Source organism: Lithobates pipiens, unplaced genomic scaffold (assembly GCF_037356315.1).
Source record: "Lithobates pipiens isolate NorthernLeopardFrog02 unplaced genomic scaffold, aLitPip1_a1.2 Scaffold_30, whole genome shotgun sequence".
Lineage (NCBI taxonomy): Eukaryota > Metazoa > Chordata > Amphibia > Anura > Ranidae > Lithobates > Lithobates pipiens.
Genome location: NW_027507791.1, coordinates 55,607,988 through 55,627,433, shown reverse-complemented (window position 1 = coordinate 55,627,433; position 19,446 = coordinate 55,607,988). Strand labels below are relative to the sequence as shown.

The 19,446-nt window shown below is 44.1% G+C and overlaps 1 protein-coding gene across 1 annotated transcript in view; it reads right to left on the bottom strand.

Moving 5' to 3' along the window:
• Nucleotides 1-10,108: 10,108 nt before the first annotated feature.
• SV2A (synaptic vesicle glycoprotein 2A) overlaps nt 10,109-19,446 on the bottom strand; it is a 237,608-nt gene continuing 228,270 nt past the window's right edge. The window contains exon 13 of the mRNA XM_077464254.1: nt 10,109-19,057. Within this exon, the coding sequence (XP_077320380.1) occupies nt 18,874-19,057 (184 nt within the window). The 3' untranslated portion in view covers nt 10,109-18,873. The remainder of the gene's footprint in view (nt 19,058-19,446) is intronic.

Here is a 19,446-nt window from a genome sequence, read left to right as displayed (position 1 = left end):
CAGCCCCGCCCCCTCTCTGCTGGCTAGCTCAGGAATATAACCTCCCGTGTCCTTTGTGCGCTCTGCAAAGTGTCATCGGGGCCCCAGTTTGCGGGTAGCGCAGGCTCAATGCTTTGGGCCCCCCGACAAAGATTGAGCCCAGGGCTGGTGCCCGTTTGCGTTAAAGACAGGCCTGAGGAGAATGGCAAGCAGTTCCAGTGCCGAGGCAAACAATGCTGGGGAGAGTGGGCAACCCGGACGTGTCCCCCTCCCTAGAGTGAAAACCTTAGACAGGTTCCCGTGGGTAAGGATACGAGCTTGAGGGTGGGCATACAGCATCCGCAGCCAGGACATGAACTGGGGTCCAAACCCGAATCTGGATAGGATCGCCCACAAGTAGCCCCACTTGAACGAGTCAAAGGCCTTCTTGTCATCAAGTGAGGCCACCACTCCCGGGCCGTTAGGGTCAGCTATGGCAATGTGAGTAGGAAGTCTGCAGATATTGGTGTCAGTGCCACTGATTGGCATGAAGCCCGTTTGGTCAGGGTATATTAAGGCCGTAATGACTGTATTTAATCGGTTAGAATCTTGGAAAGTATTTTAGCATCCACGTAAAGGAGGGAAAGAGGGCGATAAGAAGAACATAGAGTAGAATCTTTTCCTGGATTGGGAATGACCACCTCCAAATGTCACTTAGACCATGCATGTCAGCCCAAGTCGCCAAACCTTGGCAGGTGGTGCCAGTAACCATTAGTCTGTCCAACCCTGAGTTTGGGACTAATCTCCCAGTAGGACTATTTTATCAGTAGAGAACTCTGCTATTTTAGCTGTGATCAGATTCAGCATGTGGAAATAAGCGGGATGTGGTAGGTAAAGACCCACTATAACCCTTTGTAGACAATGAATTAGTGCATTAATTATCACATATCTGCCCTCCGGATCCAGAGCCAGGTCAAGGAGTTTAAAAGGGAGTGTCTTGAGGACCTGTACACTTCCTTCCCTTACAAAGTTAGAGTACGTAGAATGGTAGTGGTGTGTCCTACCCAAGGCTTCTTTAGGCTAAAGGTCTTACTGCCAGTCAGGTGCGTTTCCCGGAGCTAGGGTGCCCACGTTTCCCGGGACATTCCTGCAATTAGCAGGTCTGTCCCGAGTACCCAGGCACCTTCATTCTTACAATACTGTGTCCAGGAATGAAATTAACAGAGCGAGCAAACCCCGCTATAGCGCTGCTGCTCGCTCTGCCTCCAGCTCCATCTGCTTTCAGCTGAGGGGAGGGAGCTAAGACCGCCCCCTCTGACCGAGCACAGCCAAGCACGCCCGAGCCAAGGGAAGCGTACCCTGCCCCCCCCCCCCCCCCGAGCACAGCCGAGCCTGCCGGAGCTGAGACCACCCCCCCCCCCCCACCTGAGTACAGCCAAGCCCGCCCGAGCCGAGGGGAGCTGAGACCACCCGAGCCAAGGGCAGCTGAGGCCGCCCCCCGCCTGAGAGTAAGGGGGTCTGTACTGAGGGGGGGTCTATACATATTGGGGGTGAGTCCGTACTGAGGGAGGGGGGTCTGTACTTATTGGGGGGGAGTCTGTACAGAGGGAGGGGATCTATACTGAGGGAGGGGGGTCTATAATTAATGAAGGGGGGTCTGTACTGAGGGGGGACTTTACTTGGCAGGAGGTGACACCATATTTTACCGCACTGGTGGGGTGACACCAACCCTAGTGAAGCCACTGCCACCCACCTCCTCTATCTTCTCTGGGCCCACTCCAGCATGCTCTAAAACAGGTCCCCGGGCCGCTCTGCCACGGTGGCAATTGAAACACTGTATCTGGTAGCAGGCGAGGGTGGCATGCTGCATCTGGTGGCAAGTGACAAGCTCAGGGTTCCCACGGTACTAGTTGTACTATTTCATTATATATTACAATGTAGTAATAGAAATAAAATGATTTGATCATCCTGACACCATATCAAGCATGGTGCTCGGATGATATAAGTGCTAAAACCAGCCATTCACCTAACAAATCATGCACCCCTGAAATCCCCGTCAACTCCGAGACTACATTCAACGACCCACCCCCAGTCCCTGGCAAAATTGTCCCTGAATGGCAGTTTGGAAATGTGGTTACCCTACCCGGAGCACACAGATATGAGGGCCATACGTTTTGATAAACGAAAACACCAAGGATCTCTAATCCCGCATACTCACGATTGAATTGTCCGGCGTACTTAGTCCGGCGGACTTTCTACCGAACGGACCTGGCCACACACGGACACACACAAAGTCCGGCGTTTGCTAGCGTGATGACGTACAGCATGTACGACGGGACTAGAAAAAGGAAGTTCAATAGCCACTAGCCAATAGCTTCCTTCTCATACTTGCTTCTGAGCATGTGTCATTCTTAGTCCGCCAGACTAGCATACTCATGAACATATTGTCCGCTGAAAACCCAAGTCCGGCGGAAAGATTGGACTGCAAAACTACATCAGCAAAAACCTGGATCCCCGGGACCATCGCAGGTGACAGTCTCCAGGGGGCTGTAACAGGATCACAGGAGAGTGCAACAGGGATGAAAAACGAATGCCCATCGTGGTTATAGAAGCAGTCCGATAAGCTAAGGATCGGTAATAACAAACAAAAGGTAGGTCATAATTTTCGGATCATTTCAGCCCGCGCGGCAGCTTCTCTAGGTGAGGTGAAGAACTGTACACGGTCGCCATCTTGGAACCGTAATTTGGCAGGGAAAAGCCCGGGAAGATGAGCAGCCTGGTGTTCTTGTAATTCCCCTTGCATGTGTGCAGCGCAGAGCACTGCGTCCCAGTAGTGCAGAAGTTTGAAGATGAAAATGCTTGGCGGGGCCTCTAGTCGCTGGCATACAGTGGGCATATTCAATAGATGGGTGCAGGGAGAATTTAGCCCTGGGTAGTAGGGTTGGAAGCAACTGTTCCATGAAAGTCACTGGATCTGCGCTCTCAGGGAGGCCCAGAACCCGCAAGTTGTTGAGACGGTTCAGATTTTCGGCGTCCTCCGCTCTGGTCTCTAGGTACTTGACCTTGAGTTTCAGGGCCTGCATGTCTGCGTGGTGGTCCCTCTGTACGTCCTCCGTCTCAGAGACCCATCTCTCCACCTCCGTTACACGGTCCCAAAATGCATCCATGTCCCTACGGATAAGGGCCATTTTGGTTTATACATGGTCTATTTTTACCGTTAGGGTGGACTGGCATGTCGTGATAGCCAGCATTAGGGCATCAAAGGCAGCATAGCCAGCCTGGATGGTACCGTCAGGCGGAGAGTCAGTCTGGGTCTTCAGATTGGATGGGACTGAGTGAAGGGACAGGCCCCCCTTCACACAGGAACAGAGCTGAGGTAGTCAATCAGCTGGAGGTCCCTCCTCTGTCACCATTATTCTCTTGGTATCAGGAAAACTTGTCAGAAGTGACTCGTGCTGATATCAGAGGAAGGAGGCAGCAGACAGAAATTACACTTAATGCTCTGGATTAAGACATGTATATGCACTAGTATGTACCGCGCCCAAGCACATTTGACCCCCAAAGTCCAATATTTTTGACTAGTGTGATTGCTCTGTATCGTGCCCTAGTCCACTTGTTAGAGGTGGTCTGGAGGTGGTCTGGAACATGGTTCAGGAGGCCTCGAGTACAGTACAAATCAGATTGCCCGAGGTTTGAACTTGAGCGATGGAGCAGATTAGGTAACTTTGTTCCCACTCAGGTACCAGGTGTACAGATGACTTAAGTGTGCTCAGGCCCAGTACAATGTAAGCGCAGGAAGCATGATCGGGCCAGGCTCACTGTGAGTGCAGGAAGTGTGATTGCACAATGTGAGCGTAGGAAGCGTGCTCAGGCCTGGAAAAATGTGAGCACAGAGGCCCAGCACAATATAAGCGCAGTGAGCATGCTCAGGCCCAGTATAATGTGAGAGCAGGAAGCATGCTTGGGCCCAGCATAATATAAAGGCAAGAAGCGTGCTCGGGCCTGGCACAATGTGAGCAAAGGAAGCAAGCTCAGGCCTAGTACAATGCGAGTGCAGAGGCCTGGCACAATATAAGTGCAGGAAGCATGCTCGGGCTCAGCACAATGTGAGCACTGGAAGTGTGCTTGGACCCGGAACAATGTGAGCACAGGAAGCGTGTTGAGGCTCAGTACAATGTGAGCGCAGGAAGTGTGCTCAGTCCCAGTACAGTGTGAGCGCAGGAAGCGTGCTCAGGCTCGGCACAATGTGAGCATTGGAAGTGTGCTCAGGTCAAGTACAATGTAAGTGCAGAGGCCCGGCACAATATAAGCACAGAGAGCATGCTCGGGCCCAGTACAACTACAATGTGAGCACAGAGGCCTAGCACAAAAAGAGCAGGGAGCATGCTTGGGTTCAGCCATGTGAGCGCAGGAAGTGTACTGAGGTCCAGTACAATGTAAGCGCAGAGGCCCGGCACAATATAAGCGCAGGGAGCATGCTCGGGCCCAGTACAATGTGAGCACAGAGGGCCGGCACAATAAGCGCAGGGAGCATGCTTGGGCTCAGCCATGTGAGCGCAGGAAGTGTACTCGGACCCAGCACAATGTGAGCGCAGGAAGCATGCTCAGGCCCAGTACAATGTAAGCGCAGGAAGCGTGTTCAGGCCCAGTACAATGTGAGCCCAGGAAGCATGCCCAGGCCCAGTACAATGTGACCGCAGAGGCCCGGCACAATAAGCGCAGGGAGCATGCTCGGACTAGGCACAATGTGAGGGCAGGGAGCATGCTCAGGTCCAGTACAATGTGAGCACAGGAAGCGTGCTCAGGTTCGGCACAACGTGAGCGCAGGAAGCGTGCTCAGGTCTAGTACAATATCGGCGTAGGAAGCGTGTTCAGGCCCAGTACAATGTGAGTGCAGGAAGCATGCTCAGGCCCAGTACAATGTGAGCACAGGAAGCGTGCTCAGGTTCGGCACAATGTGAGCGCAGGAAGCATGCTCAGGTCTAGTACAATATCGGCGTAGGAAGCGTGTTCAGGCCCAGTACAATGTGAGTGCAGGAAGCATGCTCAGGCCCAGTACAATGTGAGCGCAGAGGCCCAGTACAATATAAGTGCAGGGAGCATGCTCGGGCCCAGTACAATGTGAGAGCAGGAAGCATGCTCAGGCTCGGCACAACGTGAGCACAGGAAGCATGCTCAGGCCCAGTACAATATAAGTGCAGGGAGCATGCTCGGGCCCAGTACAATGTCAGCGCAAGAAGCATGCTCAGACCTAGCACAATATAAGCGCAAGAAGCGTGCTCAGGCCCAGTACAATGTGAGCGCAGGAAGCCTGCTCGGGCCCAGCACAATATAAGCACAGGAAGTGTGCTCGGGCCCTGCACAATGTGAGCGCAGGGAGCGCGCTCGGGCCTGTCACAATTTTAGGGGGGGGGGGGACAATCCTGTTTGTGCATGTTACAAGCTTGCCTACTATGAGTACACTCTTAATGTATATGCAGAACATCTATTTTTATAATTTCACAGAAAGGAATAAACGCTTCATTTGTGAATAAAGATCTTTACTGGCAGACCATTTCACAAAAAAGTGTCAAAATTAAAAAAAAACACAAGATACACTTTGGGACAAGTCCTATATTAAAAAATAAAAATGTCCCACGTCCATTCATCTTCTTCTATCGCTCTGCCAACGGACCGAAAAAAAACCCCAAATCCTGCAAGCCGCCACCGATCTGCCTCCATGGGAGGCACCCGCCGTATGGCTCGTGCTCGCAGGTGACAGTTCTTTTATAACTGAGTTTACGAGGACTTCCCCATGGCTTTCCCGGGGCGTCAGAGGGGGCGGGGATACCCATTTTATGTAAACCGGATCTCCAAACACTTTTTATGACAATAACTTGCATATAGGTCTTTAACCACTTCAGGACCGCCGTATTGCCAATGTACGTCAACACAATGGCACAGGCAGGCACAATCACGTAGATGTACGTGCCTGCCTTCCAGCGGGTGGGGGGTCCGATCGGACCCCCTCCCGCTGGTTACAGCGGTCCGGTTCGCTCCAGGAGCGCTCCGTGATGAGGGGATGGCCGTTGGTTTTCGGCCACCCCCTCTGGATCGCTCCTGGCCAATGAGAAGCTTCCTCCCACTGTGTATTGTTTACACAGGAAGGAGGAAGTGATGTCATTCTCCTCGGGGCGGTCTTTTTGACCGGACTACGAGGAGAAGACTAATAGTAAGTGTGCACCAACACTACACTGACATGTAGGTACACACAGGCACACAAACCCCCCCCCGATCCCCCCCCCGATCCCCCCCCCGATCCCCCTCCCCCCCCAGTCACAGTGTCACTGATTGCATTGATCATTTCTTTACTGATCAATGCATTCAGTGTCAGTTGTGACAGTAAAAACTGTCAGGACAGTTAGTGTTAGGTCCAGGGTAGCCCCCTATCACCCCCCAATAAAGATTTAACCCCCTGATTGCCCCTAGAGTTAACCCTTTCACCCCCTTTTGCCAGTGTCACTAAGCGATCATTTTTCTGATCGCTGCATGTGTCGCTAGGTAGCTAGTTATTTTTTTAGGTTCACCGCCAGGTTTTTATATCGCTAGGTACCCCGATATACTACCCAATAATGGTTTTAACCCCCTGATTGCCGCTAGTTAACCCTTTCACCCCCTTTTGCCAGTGTCACTAAGCGATCGTTTTTCTGATCCCTGCATTAGTGTCGCTACAGTCGCTAGGTAGCTAGTTATTTTTTTAGGTTCACCGCCAGGTTTTTATAGCGCTAGGTTCCCCCGATATACTACCCAATAATGGTTTTAACCCCCTGATTGCCGCTAGTTAACCCTTTCACCCTCTTTTGCCAGTGTCACTAAGCGATCATTTTTCTGATCGCTGCATGTGTCGCTAGGTAGCTAGTTATTTTTTTAGGTTCACCGCCAGGTTTTTATATCGCTAGGTACCCCGATATACTACCCAATAATGGTTTTAACCCCCTGATTGCCGCTAGTTAACCCTTTCACCCCCTTTTGCCAGTGTCACTAAGCGATCGTTTTTCTGATCGCTGCATTAGTGTCGCTACAGTCGCTAGGTAGCTAGTTATTTTTTTAGGTTCACCGCCAGGTTTTTATACCGCTAGGTACCCCGATATACTACCCAATAATGGTTTTAACCCCCTGATTTCCGCTAGTTAACCCTTTCACCCCCTTTTGCCAGTGTCACTAAGCGATAATTTTTCTGAACGCTGCATCAGTGTCGCTAGTGTCGCTAGGTAGCTAGTTATTTTTTTAGGTTCACCGCCAGGTTTTTATAGCGCTAGGTACCCCGATATACTACCCAATAATGGTTTTAACCCCCTGATTGCTGCTAGTTAACCCTTTCACCCCCTTTCACCAGCGATCACAGTATAAGTGTCACTGGTGACGCTGGTTAGCCAGTTAGTTATTTAGGTTCCCCGTCAGGTTTTTATATAGCGCCAGGGACCCCCATATACTACCTAATAAAAATTTGAACCCCCTGATTGCCCCTAGTTAACCCTTTCACCACTGATCACCGTATAAGTGTTACGGGTGACTCTGGTTAGTTTGTTTTTTATAGCATCAGGGCACCCACCATTTATTACCCAATAAAGGTTTAACCCCCTGATCACCCGGCGGATGATATCAATTAGGTTTTAGGGTCATGGTCTGCGTCACCCCAGGCAGCGCTAGGTTAGTGCCAGTACCGCTAACACCCACACGCAAAGCATACACCTCCCGTAGTGGTATAGAATCTGAACAGATCAATATCTGATCTGATCAGATCTATACTAGCGTCCCCAGCAGTTTAGGGTTCCAAAAAAACGCATTGTTAGCGGGATCAGCCCAAATACCTGCTAGCACCTGCGTTTTGCCCCTCTGCCCAGCCCACCCAAGTGCAGTATCGATCGATCACTGTCACTTACAAAACACTAAACACATAACTGCAGCGATCGCAGAGTCAGGCCTGATCCCTGCCATCGCTAACAGGTTTTTTGGTAGCATTTTATATTCAAATCCGGAAGGCAGTGCTTGGTTTTCAGGGTCCTGTACGTGGCTAGGCTCCCAAAAAGTCCCCCACATGTGGTATCCCCGTACTCGGGAGAAGCAGCAGAATTTATTTTGGGGTGTAATTTGACTTCTGCCCATAGCATGTGTGAGCAATATATCATTTAGTGACAACTTTGTGCAAAAAAAAAAAAGTTTGTAATATTCCCGCAACTTTTGGCAAAATATAAAATATTCCATGGACTCAACATGCCTCTCAGTAAATAGCTTGGGGTGTCTACTTTCCAAAATGGGGTCATTTGGGGGGGTTTTGTGCTATTTTGGCATTTTATGGCCTTCGAAACTGTGATAGGTAGTGAGGAGTTAAATCAAAAATGTGCACCCTTAGAAATCCTGAAGGTGGTGATTGGTTTTCGGGGTGCCGTGCGCGACTAGACTCCCAAAAAGTCCCACACATGTGGTATCCCCGTACTCAGGAGAAGCAGCAGAATGTATTTTGGGGTGTCATTTCACATATGCCCATAGCATGTGTGAGCAATATATCATTTAGTGACAACTTGGTGCAAAAAAAAAAAAGTTTGTAATATTCCCGCAACTTGTGGCAAAATATAAAATATTCCATGGACTCAACATGCCTCTCAGTAAATAGCTTGGGGTGTCTACTTTCCAAAATGGGGTCATTTTGGGGGGTTTTGTGCTATTTTGGCATTTTATGGCCTTCGAAACTGTGATAGGTAGTGAGGAGTTAAATCAAAAATTTGCACCCTTAGAAATCCTGAAGGTGGTGATTGGTTTTCGGGGTGCCGTGCGCGACTAGACTCCCAAAAAGTCCCACACATGTGGTATCCCCATACTCGGGAGAAGTAGCGGAATATATTTTGGGGTGCAATTCCACATATAACCATGGCATGTGTGAGCAATATATCATTTAGTGACAACTTTTTGTAAAAAAAATTTTTTATTTTTTTTTGTCATTATTCAATCCCTTAGGACAAAAAAAATAAATATTCAATGGGCTCAACATACCCATCAGCAATTTCCTTGGGGTGTCTACTTTCCAAAATGGGGTCATTTGGGGGGGATTTGTACTGCCCTGCCATTTTAGAACCTCAAGAAATGAGATCGGCAGTCATAAATTAAAAGCTGTGTAAATTCCAGAAAATGTACTCTAGTTTGTAGACGCTATAACTTTTGCGCAAACCAAAAAATATACGCTTATTGACATTTTTTTTACTAAAGACATGTGGCTGAATAAATTTTGTCCTCAATGTATGACTAAAATTTAGTTTATTCGATTTTTCTTATAACAAAAAGAAGAAAATATCATTTTTTTTCAAAATTTTCGCTCTTTTTCCATTTATATCGCAAAAAAAAAAATCGCAGAGGCAATCAAATACCATCAAAAGAAAGCTCTATTTGTGGGAAGAAAAGGACGCGAATTTCGTTTGGGTGCAATATTGCATGACCGCGCAATTACCAGTTAAAGCAGCGCAGTGCGAAATTGCAAAAAGACCTCTGGTCCTTAAGGTGTTTATTGGTCCGGAGCTGAAGTGGTTAAATTGAACACATTTGATTTTTCATGTTAATGTCCCATTGACTTTAACCGTGTTCCGAATTTTCCCCGAACACGGCATATTGTTCGGTGTTCGTTGGAACATCTGCATAACCAAAGTTTGACCCGAACTTATGCTCGGGCCGAACCATTTGCCCATCCCTAATCCTAAACCAAAAGAACAAAAAAAAGCTTCATCAATTTAAAATACCTTTAAAAAATGGCCCCACCAATGCTAGTTGAAAATTGTGATTCATTTTTTCTTCCTTCCAGTTTCTATATCTTTTGAAACGCGTTAGCATTTTTTGTTTGTGTTGTTTGAGCTTTCACATTAATTATCCAGGTCCAAGTTCAGGAGGCCTTGCTACAGGATTCATTATATATCCACATACTTACAGCTTTTGTAATTACTTTTATACAATTCTTATTAATAAATGGTGTTCACGATAATGTGCTAGGCTGGTGTGCCCTTTTTTTGTTGTTTTTTTTGGTTTAAAAAAGTGAAAGCATCACCCGATTGGTTGGGTAGGCCACATCCACCATTCCATTGCGTTTTATTTTTATTTTTATTTTTTACACATTGATCAACAACACTTCTCATTGGTGGACATATATTTATTGATACTTTTTTGCTCACATCTGGAAATGGTTCTTTGCACAATGGAGGGTTACCAATTTCCAGGGAGCACAGAGTCTCACACAGACCTTCCACAGCACCATATCAGCAGGACAAAATAATACCTCCCATAGAACTATTCACTTTTGTATTGACAAATGGAGCATTGTTTTCCAAGACAAAGATTTTACATTTTTCATACTTCTCTTTACAAACATCTAAAAACTACACCACGGTACAGATTGCAAACAGACAGTACTACATAGGTGAGGACCAACTACCACAAAGAATGGATATAGGACGAGAAAACTTAATTATTACATAGAAAACGAGGAAGTACGTCACTTGGAAGGAATTTCCTGTTGGAAGAGGTTGTTCAGGCTGCTGTGGTCTTGTTGCGACTCAAAGGCAGCTATGGGCACGTTGCTGAGATAGGCAAGTTCAACTTAGGAGCAAGCAGGCACTTTTTAGGAGTCAGGAACTCAAAAAGTTGGGTACCAACACAAAAAAGACTCATAAGTACCTGTGAGATCAATTTCATACACCGTCTTAAAGTGTTCATGGGTTTTTCTGGGACTGCTACCCCTATGTGAATACACTTAAGCTTAGGGACACCTATCTTAATTGGTCTGGGCCATCATTCACTCTTGAGCTATTTCTGAAGTGTGACAATGCTTAGGATGAAGAATCCCAATGTGTGCATTGTGTCGCTTGTCATGTAATACTCAAAAAAATGCATGAACTTCTTGGGGGCAGAATTTCAAATTTTTGGCCCCATTGACTTTAATGGGAGCTCCTGCAAAATGTTTGTTTTCATGGGCTACCATTCAAAAGTTGATGGGGTAAAAAAACTAAAACCTCTAAATCAGGGATCCTCAAACTACGGCCCTCCAGCTGTTGCGAAACTACACATCCCATGAGGCATTGTAAAACTCTGACACTCACAGACATGACTAGGCATGATGGGAATTGTAGTCCCTGAACAACTGGAGGGCCGTAGTTTGAAGACCCATGCTCTAAATCATCTTGCTATGCTCATCCTCAAGTGATAATTTATGGGCTGAGTCTCCACCAACACAAGTGTTCATAGAGAACATAAAAACATTCGATATGCATCCTATGGTCTCCAAAGTGTCATTGAGCTCTCTCATTTAGGTACATCATGCCTTTATGATGAACCTAAATGACAAAGCTTATTGATACTCTGGGGGCTATAGGATGCACCTTGAAGGTTCTCATGCTACCTTTATATAGCACCTCCAACCAAAGTTATGCATGTACCAATTTCCTAAAATAGCTCTATACACACTTGGGGTTGGCGGTGCTAGGTTTAGGTATCCTTAGCCCTTGTACACACGGTCGGAGATTCCGACAACCAAATCCGTCGGATTTTGTCCGAAACTGTTGTATACACACGGTCGGACAAAGTTGTCGGAATGTTATTTCGTTACGACGGGACTATGTTCAGGCTAGTAGCCAATAGCTTTGGTGTAGGAATTTGATCTGAGCATGCGTGGCACTTTGTCCGATCGGAATTCTCTACACATGATCGGAGTATGTCCGATCGGAGCATTTTGTCTGAAAATTTTACCCACAAGTTGGAAAACTTGGTCCGTTGGATACTCCGACGGAAACAGTCCGATGTAGACCACACACAGTCGGAATATCCGACAAAACGGTCCGATCGGACACATTCCGCCGGAATCTCCGACCGTGTGTACAAGGGCTAAGACAGGGACAAGATTATGAGTTCTAACTTTACTTAATGCCAACCCCTTTGCTCTTAGTTATAGATTATGGAACCTGTCAACCATTATTTTCATTTTTATCCTCATTTGGTAGATTTTGCCTCAGATTCCTTTTAAATGGTTTAAGGGACTAGGAAGTGGGGGGAAAATGTCCCCACTTCCTGTCTATTTCATGCCTCTCAGACATAAAAGTCAATGTGGAGACAAAGGCATCAAAATGGAAAATTGTATCAAATACCGTAATTTTCTTTTCCTGGGGCCAATCTAAGGCAGCACACATGTAGTAGTATGCTGCCATGCTGGCGCCAGAAAATCTGAAAATTGTATCAAATACTTACCTAATGTTACTTTCCTGGTGCCAATCTATGGCAGCATACTACCACATGTATGCTGCCATGTTGGTGCCAGCAAAAAACACATTTTCTAATAGTAGCATGGGAGGTTTGGAATATCTGCCAAAAACTGTATGTGTCACCATGAGAAAGATTCTTTCCACTTCATGTCTAAATGAAGGGTATCGGACAGAACACGAAATAAAGAGACATGGAGACACAGACAGCCATTAAAGTTCACAGACAGATCTCCTCAAAGGGGGACACAGATAACATTTAAAGTCTGACAGAAATTCTAATCCCTGCTATATCAAAAACAAAACGTTTCGGCTTGAGTCAGGCTTTTAATTTAGTTGCAAACATTAGAAGAGTTTTGATATATTTATATATTTTAAGGTTTCCTAGTGATGCCCTGAGTGCTATACTCATGAACCAAAATGGCCACCTTGACCACTACAGTTGAGTTTGGTTCCTGTAACATTGACATTAGCAACTTGTTGTTAGGTTACCTACGAAATTTGAAGCTCCCACCTAGATTTAACCCTTGTTAGGAGTTTTTGCCAAAAATGGGTAGCTGTTGGTTCAGCTCTTCTTCAACCGACGTACTTCCTCATCTCCTTTGTTGTATTATCATACCCTAAAACACAGCTACGACTATTGCATCATAAGTTATTGAAGAACAAATTGGAACAGCTGTTAAGACAATAAAAGAAAGTATAAAAATATTTGGCAATTGATGACAGGTGACGTATACACGGCACACAAACTGATTGTCACAATGTAGTCCATGACAAGCTGATGGTGATTGTGTGGTTTTGTTCTTCTATGGTTTTTGTAGTCTTTGAGCTACTTGTTCTAGTCTATTTCATATGTTTAAGTTGATATTCCTGTAAGGGTTGGTCATCAGCTCACACATTGCCATTACTAACGCTCAGAGATGGAGGCGAAGGACAACTTAAGGTGAGATCTTCAAGAAACAACTGCACAGTTTAAATCCAAGTCCGCATACAATGCTGATATTTACAAAACTGACAAAGAATAGTAAATTGCTGTCTTCTCCTGTTAAAACGCCTTTCCTTGTTCAATGTTTTGCCTTTTGTTCCCAAAGAAATCCTTCACAAACGGAATTCTTAGCCATTCACTGTTCTTTGTCATGAAAGTTTTTGAAACAAGGCAATTTTTTTTTTTTTTTCGTTTATTTATGTTTTTGAACACCAAAAGGGATCAGTTAAATTGGAGATGCAATGTGAGACTGATCTGTATACCTACAAGCAGATTTCACATCAGAGATGTCGTGTGCACAAGAAAAGGTAGCTGGACTTTTGTCTCTTTGGACATTGTTTGATTTTCACCCTGTTACGAAATCTCAGAAAGCATGGGCTTTAATCTGATATATGGGAAGGACCTTCGATACAACATCATGACCTACAGACATGAAAGGTTCTCTGTAAGGGTTACATTAACACTAGGGTTCATAATAAAAATTAAAATTCCCTTACTAGTGTAATCAAGTGACCATACTTTGTCGACTATGCTTCCTTCAACCCTAGATACCACCTTCAAATGGTTAAATGTGAAATTATGCAAGAGAAGAACATGGTCCTTCACATCCTTGAAATGGTTCAACGTGAAATTATACAACAAGAAAGAACATAGTCCTTCCCACCCTTGAAATGTTTCAACATGAATTTATACAACCAGAGAAGAACATGGTCCTTCCCATCCTGGAAATGGTTCCACGTGAAGTTATACAACCAGAGAAGAACATGGTCCTTCCCATCCTGGAAATGGTTCAACGTGAAGTTATACAACCAGAGAAGAATGTGGTCCTTCCCATCTGGGGGCAGTGTTGCGCTTCTGTTTGCGGAATGTAGACATCTGTTGATGTGAATTGTATCCTACCCTATACACCAACCCTGTTAAGCCGGCCATACATGACTCAAAATTCGGCCAGTCCAGCAGGGAGTCTTTTGACAACAATATACAAAAGATATCTATTATCCGGTTTACTAACATGAAAACTACAGAGCAATCCTTGGTAACATTAAGCATGGCCACCACACAAAGATACAAGGTGTAGTATCATTACATACAATTCATAGCTACCATCAAAAATATTTCAATTTTTCATAATTTTTTTTTTTTACAACTCTGTACAAATTAGTACACTTTTTGTTTCAAAATGACCAACAGGTCGAATTATAGAACACATGTCAGACTAATTCCAGTCTGCAAAGATGCGATAGAAACATTGTATGTCTCTATGGTTTGGACTATACTTAGAACATATCTTGTGTGCTTTCTTCTCAAAACAATTTGCTGACAATTTTTTGTGCTCTTCTAGTGATGATTAAAGACTTGTGCTCTTGTGTCCTCTGCATAGTCTATTCAATTTTTGCCATGTACTGACCTTGTGACCTGTAGGACAGAGCCATACGACCTTTGTGTTTTGGAGATTGGAAAGGTATTTTTCTTGAAAACAGCTTATAGCCCGTCATCCGAAATAGGCCATAATGTACGGTCCAGTTGACTTACTGCTTTAGTTTTGGTAAATATTTTTGATATGATACATCGTTGATGGCGTTAGCTGTTTTTGTTCCTGTGAAATGTCCAGATTAAGGGTAAATTGTGTGGTTACATTTTTCCACAGCAGCAAGTGCTGGACTTAATCTAAAACTATTGACATATAAACAATTCAGTGTAGAGTAGCTCAGGAATGCTTGAAAAAGGTGGCAGAATTGAGGCCTTCTCAGACCTTCCACAGTCTGCTAAGTATGACATCATAATTCATCAATCCGGTCAGTTGGCTTGTGGCTACAACCAAGTTACAGTCCGACCCTGGGACAAGCGCCACATATCTTGCCATTTCACAAAGTCATTTTTTTCCGCAGACGATTATCCGTCGGAGGTCACAAAGCTGGATATGTGCACATTATATGACGGTAAGCTGCAAAGAAGTCCATATTCTATACAAATTTAAGGTATGTCTTATTACGTCAAGAGCAAGTAGACCGTCAAAGCATCATTTGCCCATATATATATATCTAAGTATTTACAATATAATACACATGGTGATGAAATTACCATTTATATTATATAAATAAACCAATTTTTTTGTCTTTACATTTAAATTTATGTTTTTTTTTTTTTTTAGATATATATACTGTATGTATAAATGTAACTACTCCGGCAGCTCAGAATGCATTTCCCTATAGGCATGCAGTGTGCTTAGAGACCTAATGGCTGCCTCTTGACTATGCAACTGAGGAAAATAAGGACCCGTTAGATGTAAATCAGGTGGCACACCTGTATGACAGTTTCCGATTATAAAAACAGAAGTCCACCTACTGTACAATATAGGGTCCTACCAAAGCAAGGAGGCCTTAAAGATTTGTATGAAAGGCTGTTTGCTTCTGAAGAACATATAGTCATTTTAACATCGCATAATGCAATTAATCCTCTGTGTTACACAGGAAAAAAAAAAGCATTGGAAGTACAGTATTCCACAGCCAGCCAGGGCAAAACAGGTATTTCATAGGTGAAGAAGCCTTTGTATACACTATACATGGTCACACTGAGACTTTAAAATGGGGCCTATTGAACATAATTTTTACTCCATTCTCTTACTTAACATTTACAACAAATACTACACATTGATGTGTGCAATCTTAAATCGGGAGCTGCGCCAAAGCAGGGCCTTGAAGGTGATGTATTTTTTTTGGGTGGCAAATAGAAAAACAAAATGGATCCTGTAATGCCTGTGTTACTGTTGCAGATTTTAAAAAATTTGACCACCAGTCTTTTGAAACTTGACCTAATGGGCAGTTTACTCTTACTTGGACAAAGGGCAGGTTATTCTTACTTGGGTTGTACTTTAAAATTGCCCACTATCAGGTTAAGCCCGCCCAAAGTGATTTTCAAATGCAGGCACTCTCCTAGCCTTCTGAATTGTAGTTTCTTTAAATGTGCTATTAGGATGCTTTAATTACTATATATCTCCATTTTGGCCAATATGGGGGACCACACTGGCATGGAATGTACCTTCATGTTATGGAATGTTTTGTTTCTGTTTACCAATAGCTGGTCTAATGTTTGTGCTTTCTGTATATCTGAGGGAGTTATCTATGTCACCCAATGACAGTGCACCCTAGGGGTTATATTGGTAGATGGATTTGAGGGGTGGTGACCTAAGTGGTTTTTGGACATCACATACAAGTCGTACATTCATGTAAGCTCCTACATGTTCATGACTATGGAGGAGGGAGAGTAGGAGAACATATCCCACCTTTCCTCAGAGGAGAACAATATTGTTCAGTTGGAAAAAATCTAACCATGCTAATTTAAAGGCTAAGTTTACTTTTTCCCTACATTCCAGCACCCCTATGTACCAATATACCATCAATGTACCACTGTTGCAGAAAAATGAAAGCTTTCTTTGATTTTTAGAACAAGGCCTTACCTTAATCCCTGGTGTGTCTCATAGAAAAGTTCATGACTTCCTGGTACTGTATGTAGATTTGGGGATGAGAAAACCAGTAAGACACAGGAAGCAGTTCATCAGCTGGCCTCATTAGCACACACACCCTGCACCCATCAACTATGTTTGTACAGCATCCCTGACATTCTTCCAGGCATGCATTTAGTCATTAACTTTTCTATGGAACACACCAGGGGCGTAGGTAAGGCCTTGTTCTAAAAATCAAAGACAGTTTTTATTTTTCTACAACAGAGATACGTTATTGAATATTGGTACATGGGATAGCTGGAATTTAGAAAAAAAAGTGAATCTAGCTTTTAATTCTGTCCCTGAGAACACAAGACCAGGGGGTGTTTGGAGGAGGAATCACCAAGTATGGTTGTTTCCTGTTCTTGGTTATGACCATGCTTTGCCTGTGGGCACACTAAGAACTAATGTATTCACTAGCTAGCACAGTGTTGCATCAACATTTGTATGTTTTGGAGGGATGAGCAGATGCAGATGGCCGCATATAATAAACAGAACGTCTACCCAGAATTGATAACTCATTGGTGGGTGGACATATCTGAGTTCACTAATGGGGGGATCTGGACTGTAACTCTGCCTTTCTCTCTTAGGCCATTCATTCAGAGTGTGGTCAGTGCTTCTTGTGCTTGAAACTTTATAGGAATAGGTGGAGAACTCGGGCCTAAGTTGTAAACCTGCGTTGCTTGTTATGTGAAATAAGCTGGAGCAAGGCTGTTAAGGACAGATCTCCATGGTTGGACCAAGGCATGATAACAGAGGAAATAAAACAGTCTATCATGTACCCAGAGTTCAAAAGAGATCCATGTTACATCAACGTTTACTTAGAAAACGTTGAAAATTTGGGATATCTATACATGCAAAGATTAAGCTAGAAATTAGTTGGCCCAATCTTTGAAATGCTTGAGACTAAATCTGAATTGAAGTTACATTACAAGTAAGGGTTAAAGGGAACTATTGAAATTCTTTAGATGTGGTTCATCACATCACAGCACTGATATGCACCTTCCCACGTGTATGACAGCCACTATTCACATCTATGAACAAAGTTGTAATTCACACAGTATACAGTAGACAAGCACAGTATTGAACACAATGGGCGCATTTCTTGAATTCTGAAGTCGATTAGTCTGCTTTCTTTTGCTGTGAGTAAATTACAGCTCTGTCCGTCCTTAGAGATGAATGGGCTTTGCAACACATTGTGAAATCTCACACATAGAGTGCCAGGAGATGAAGAGTATCGGGAGGATGCGTCCTATCAACTCCAGCTTAACAAAGACAAAGTAGAATAATGGCTACATACATGGGCAGATGGAATCATAGTTTGCCTTGATTTTTTCATCCCACTTTAACGATCTGGAAGAGGACAATTTAATGCAGTCAGTAGACTCCAATCACCCAAATTTTAATTAATATGATATCATATGAGTGACCTAGAAGGACTTCATCCTAAGCTACCGTGGTCTAGAACATAGAACAGGCTCCATAGTCTAATACACTCTCTAGACCAGTCATTCTCAATCAGGGTTTAATGGAACTCTAGGATTCTACCACGGTTGGCAAGGGGTTCCTTGAGCATCGAGCAGTGGTGGATTGACCTTCCACCTGATGGTGCCACCAATTTAAGGAGATCTTTCTCCACTGGTGTTTTCTCCACTGACCATCAATTTATTAGCGCATTACACAACTGCCAGGATAATTTCTTTTCCAGCTATTGGTATTTGTTTCATTTTAACTTAATGATTATTACCAAAATAATTGTTTTTTATAGGGCAGGGGAATTTTTAGAAAGGATCTATCTACCTTGGGTACCAAATACTCTAGGTTCCTAATTTATTTATGATTGTATTTTCATTTTAGTAATTAAGGTAATGTACCATGAGTTGTAGATATAATAATTTTTAGCAGGGATTCCCTGAGACCCCAAAAATATTTCAAGGGTTTCTCTAGCTTGATAAAAGGTTGCTCTACACCATGTGCCATTGTTCTACGAATTCTCAGAATTAAGAATAGTGCAAACATTGCCAACTCTGATAACCCATCAATACTAAATGTATGTGAATATGATTTAAGCCAACACTCTATGAGGAGGAAACGAGGAGAGACCTGAAAAAAAAAAAAGACATTTCACAGTGTCTACAAATCTGATTTCTCTTCTCATCTCAGTGAAGCACCTGGCCTCGTGTTTCTGGCAATTTGAGGGCTAAAAAGCTACCCAGCGCCAATGCAGCAGACGCCAGGAGAATAGGCACTGCCTTGGTTACTCCCACAAAGGATGTGAAAATGCTTATTCCCAGGACGGCGGCCAGCTTGCAAAGGGCGTTCAGGAATCCAAAGGCAGTTGTCCTACAATGAGAAAAAGAAGTACAGTAAGGAAATGGCTGAGAAGTTATTGAACAGCACTCATATTAAAATGCCTGTACACTTAAAAGTAATATTCTTAGTCACATACAGTATGGAGCCTGGTGGGCTGTTACATAGTGACATAGTAGGTAAGGTTAAATAAAGACAATATGTCCATCCAGTTCAACCTGTGTAGGTGTAGGTGTGTCAGTGTTTATAATTATTGCCCATATCCCTGTATGTTGTTTTCTTTAAGATGCACATCCAAGAGTCTTTTAAAAATATCCATACTCCCCGTTGCCACCACCAATTTTGGAAGAGAGTTCCATATCCTTATTGCCCTGTCAGTGAAAACCCACCTGCGCAGTTTAGGGTTAAACCGCTTCTCCTCC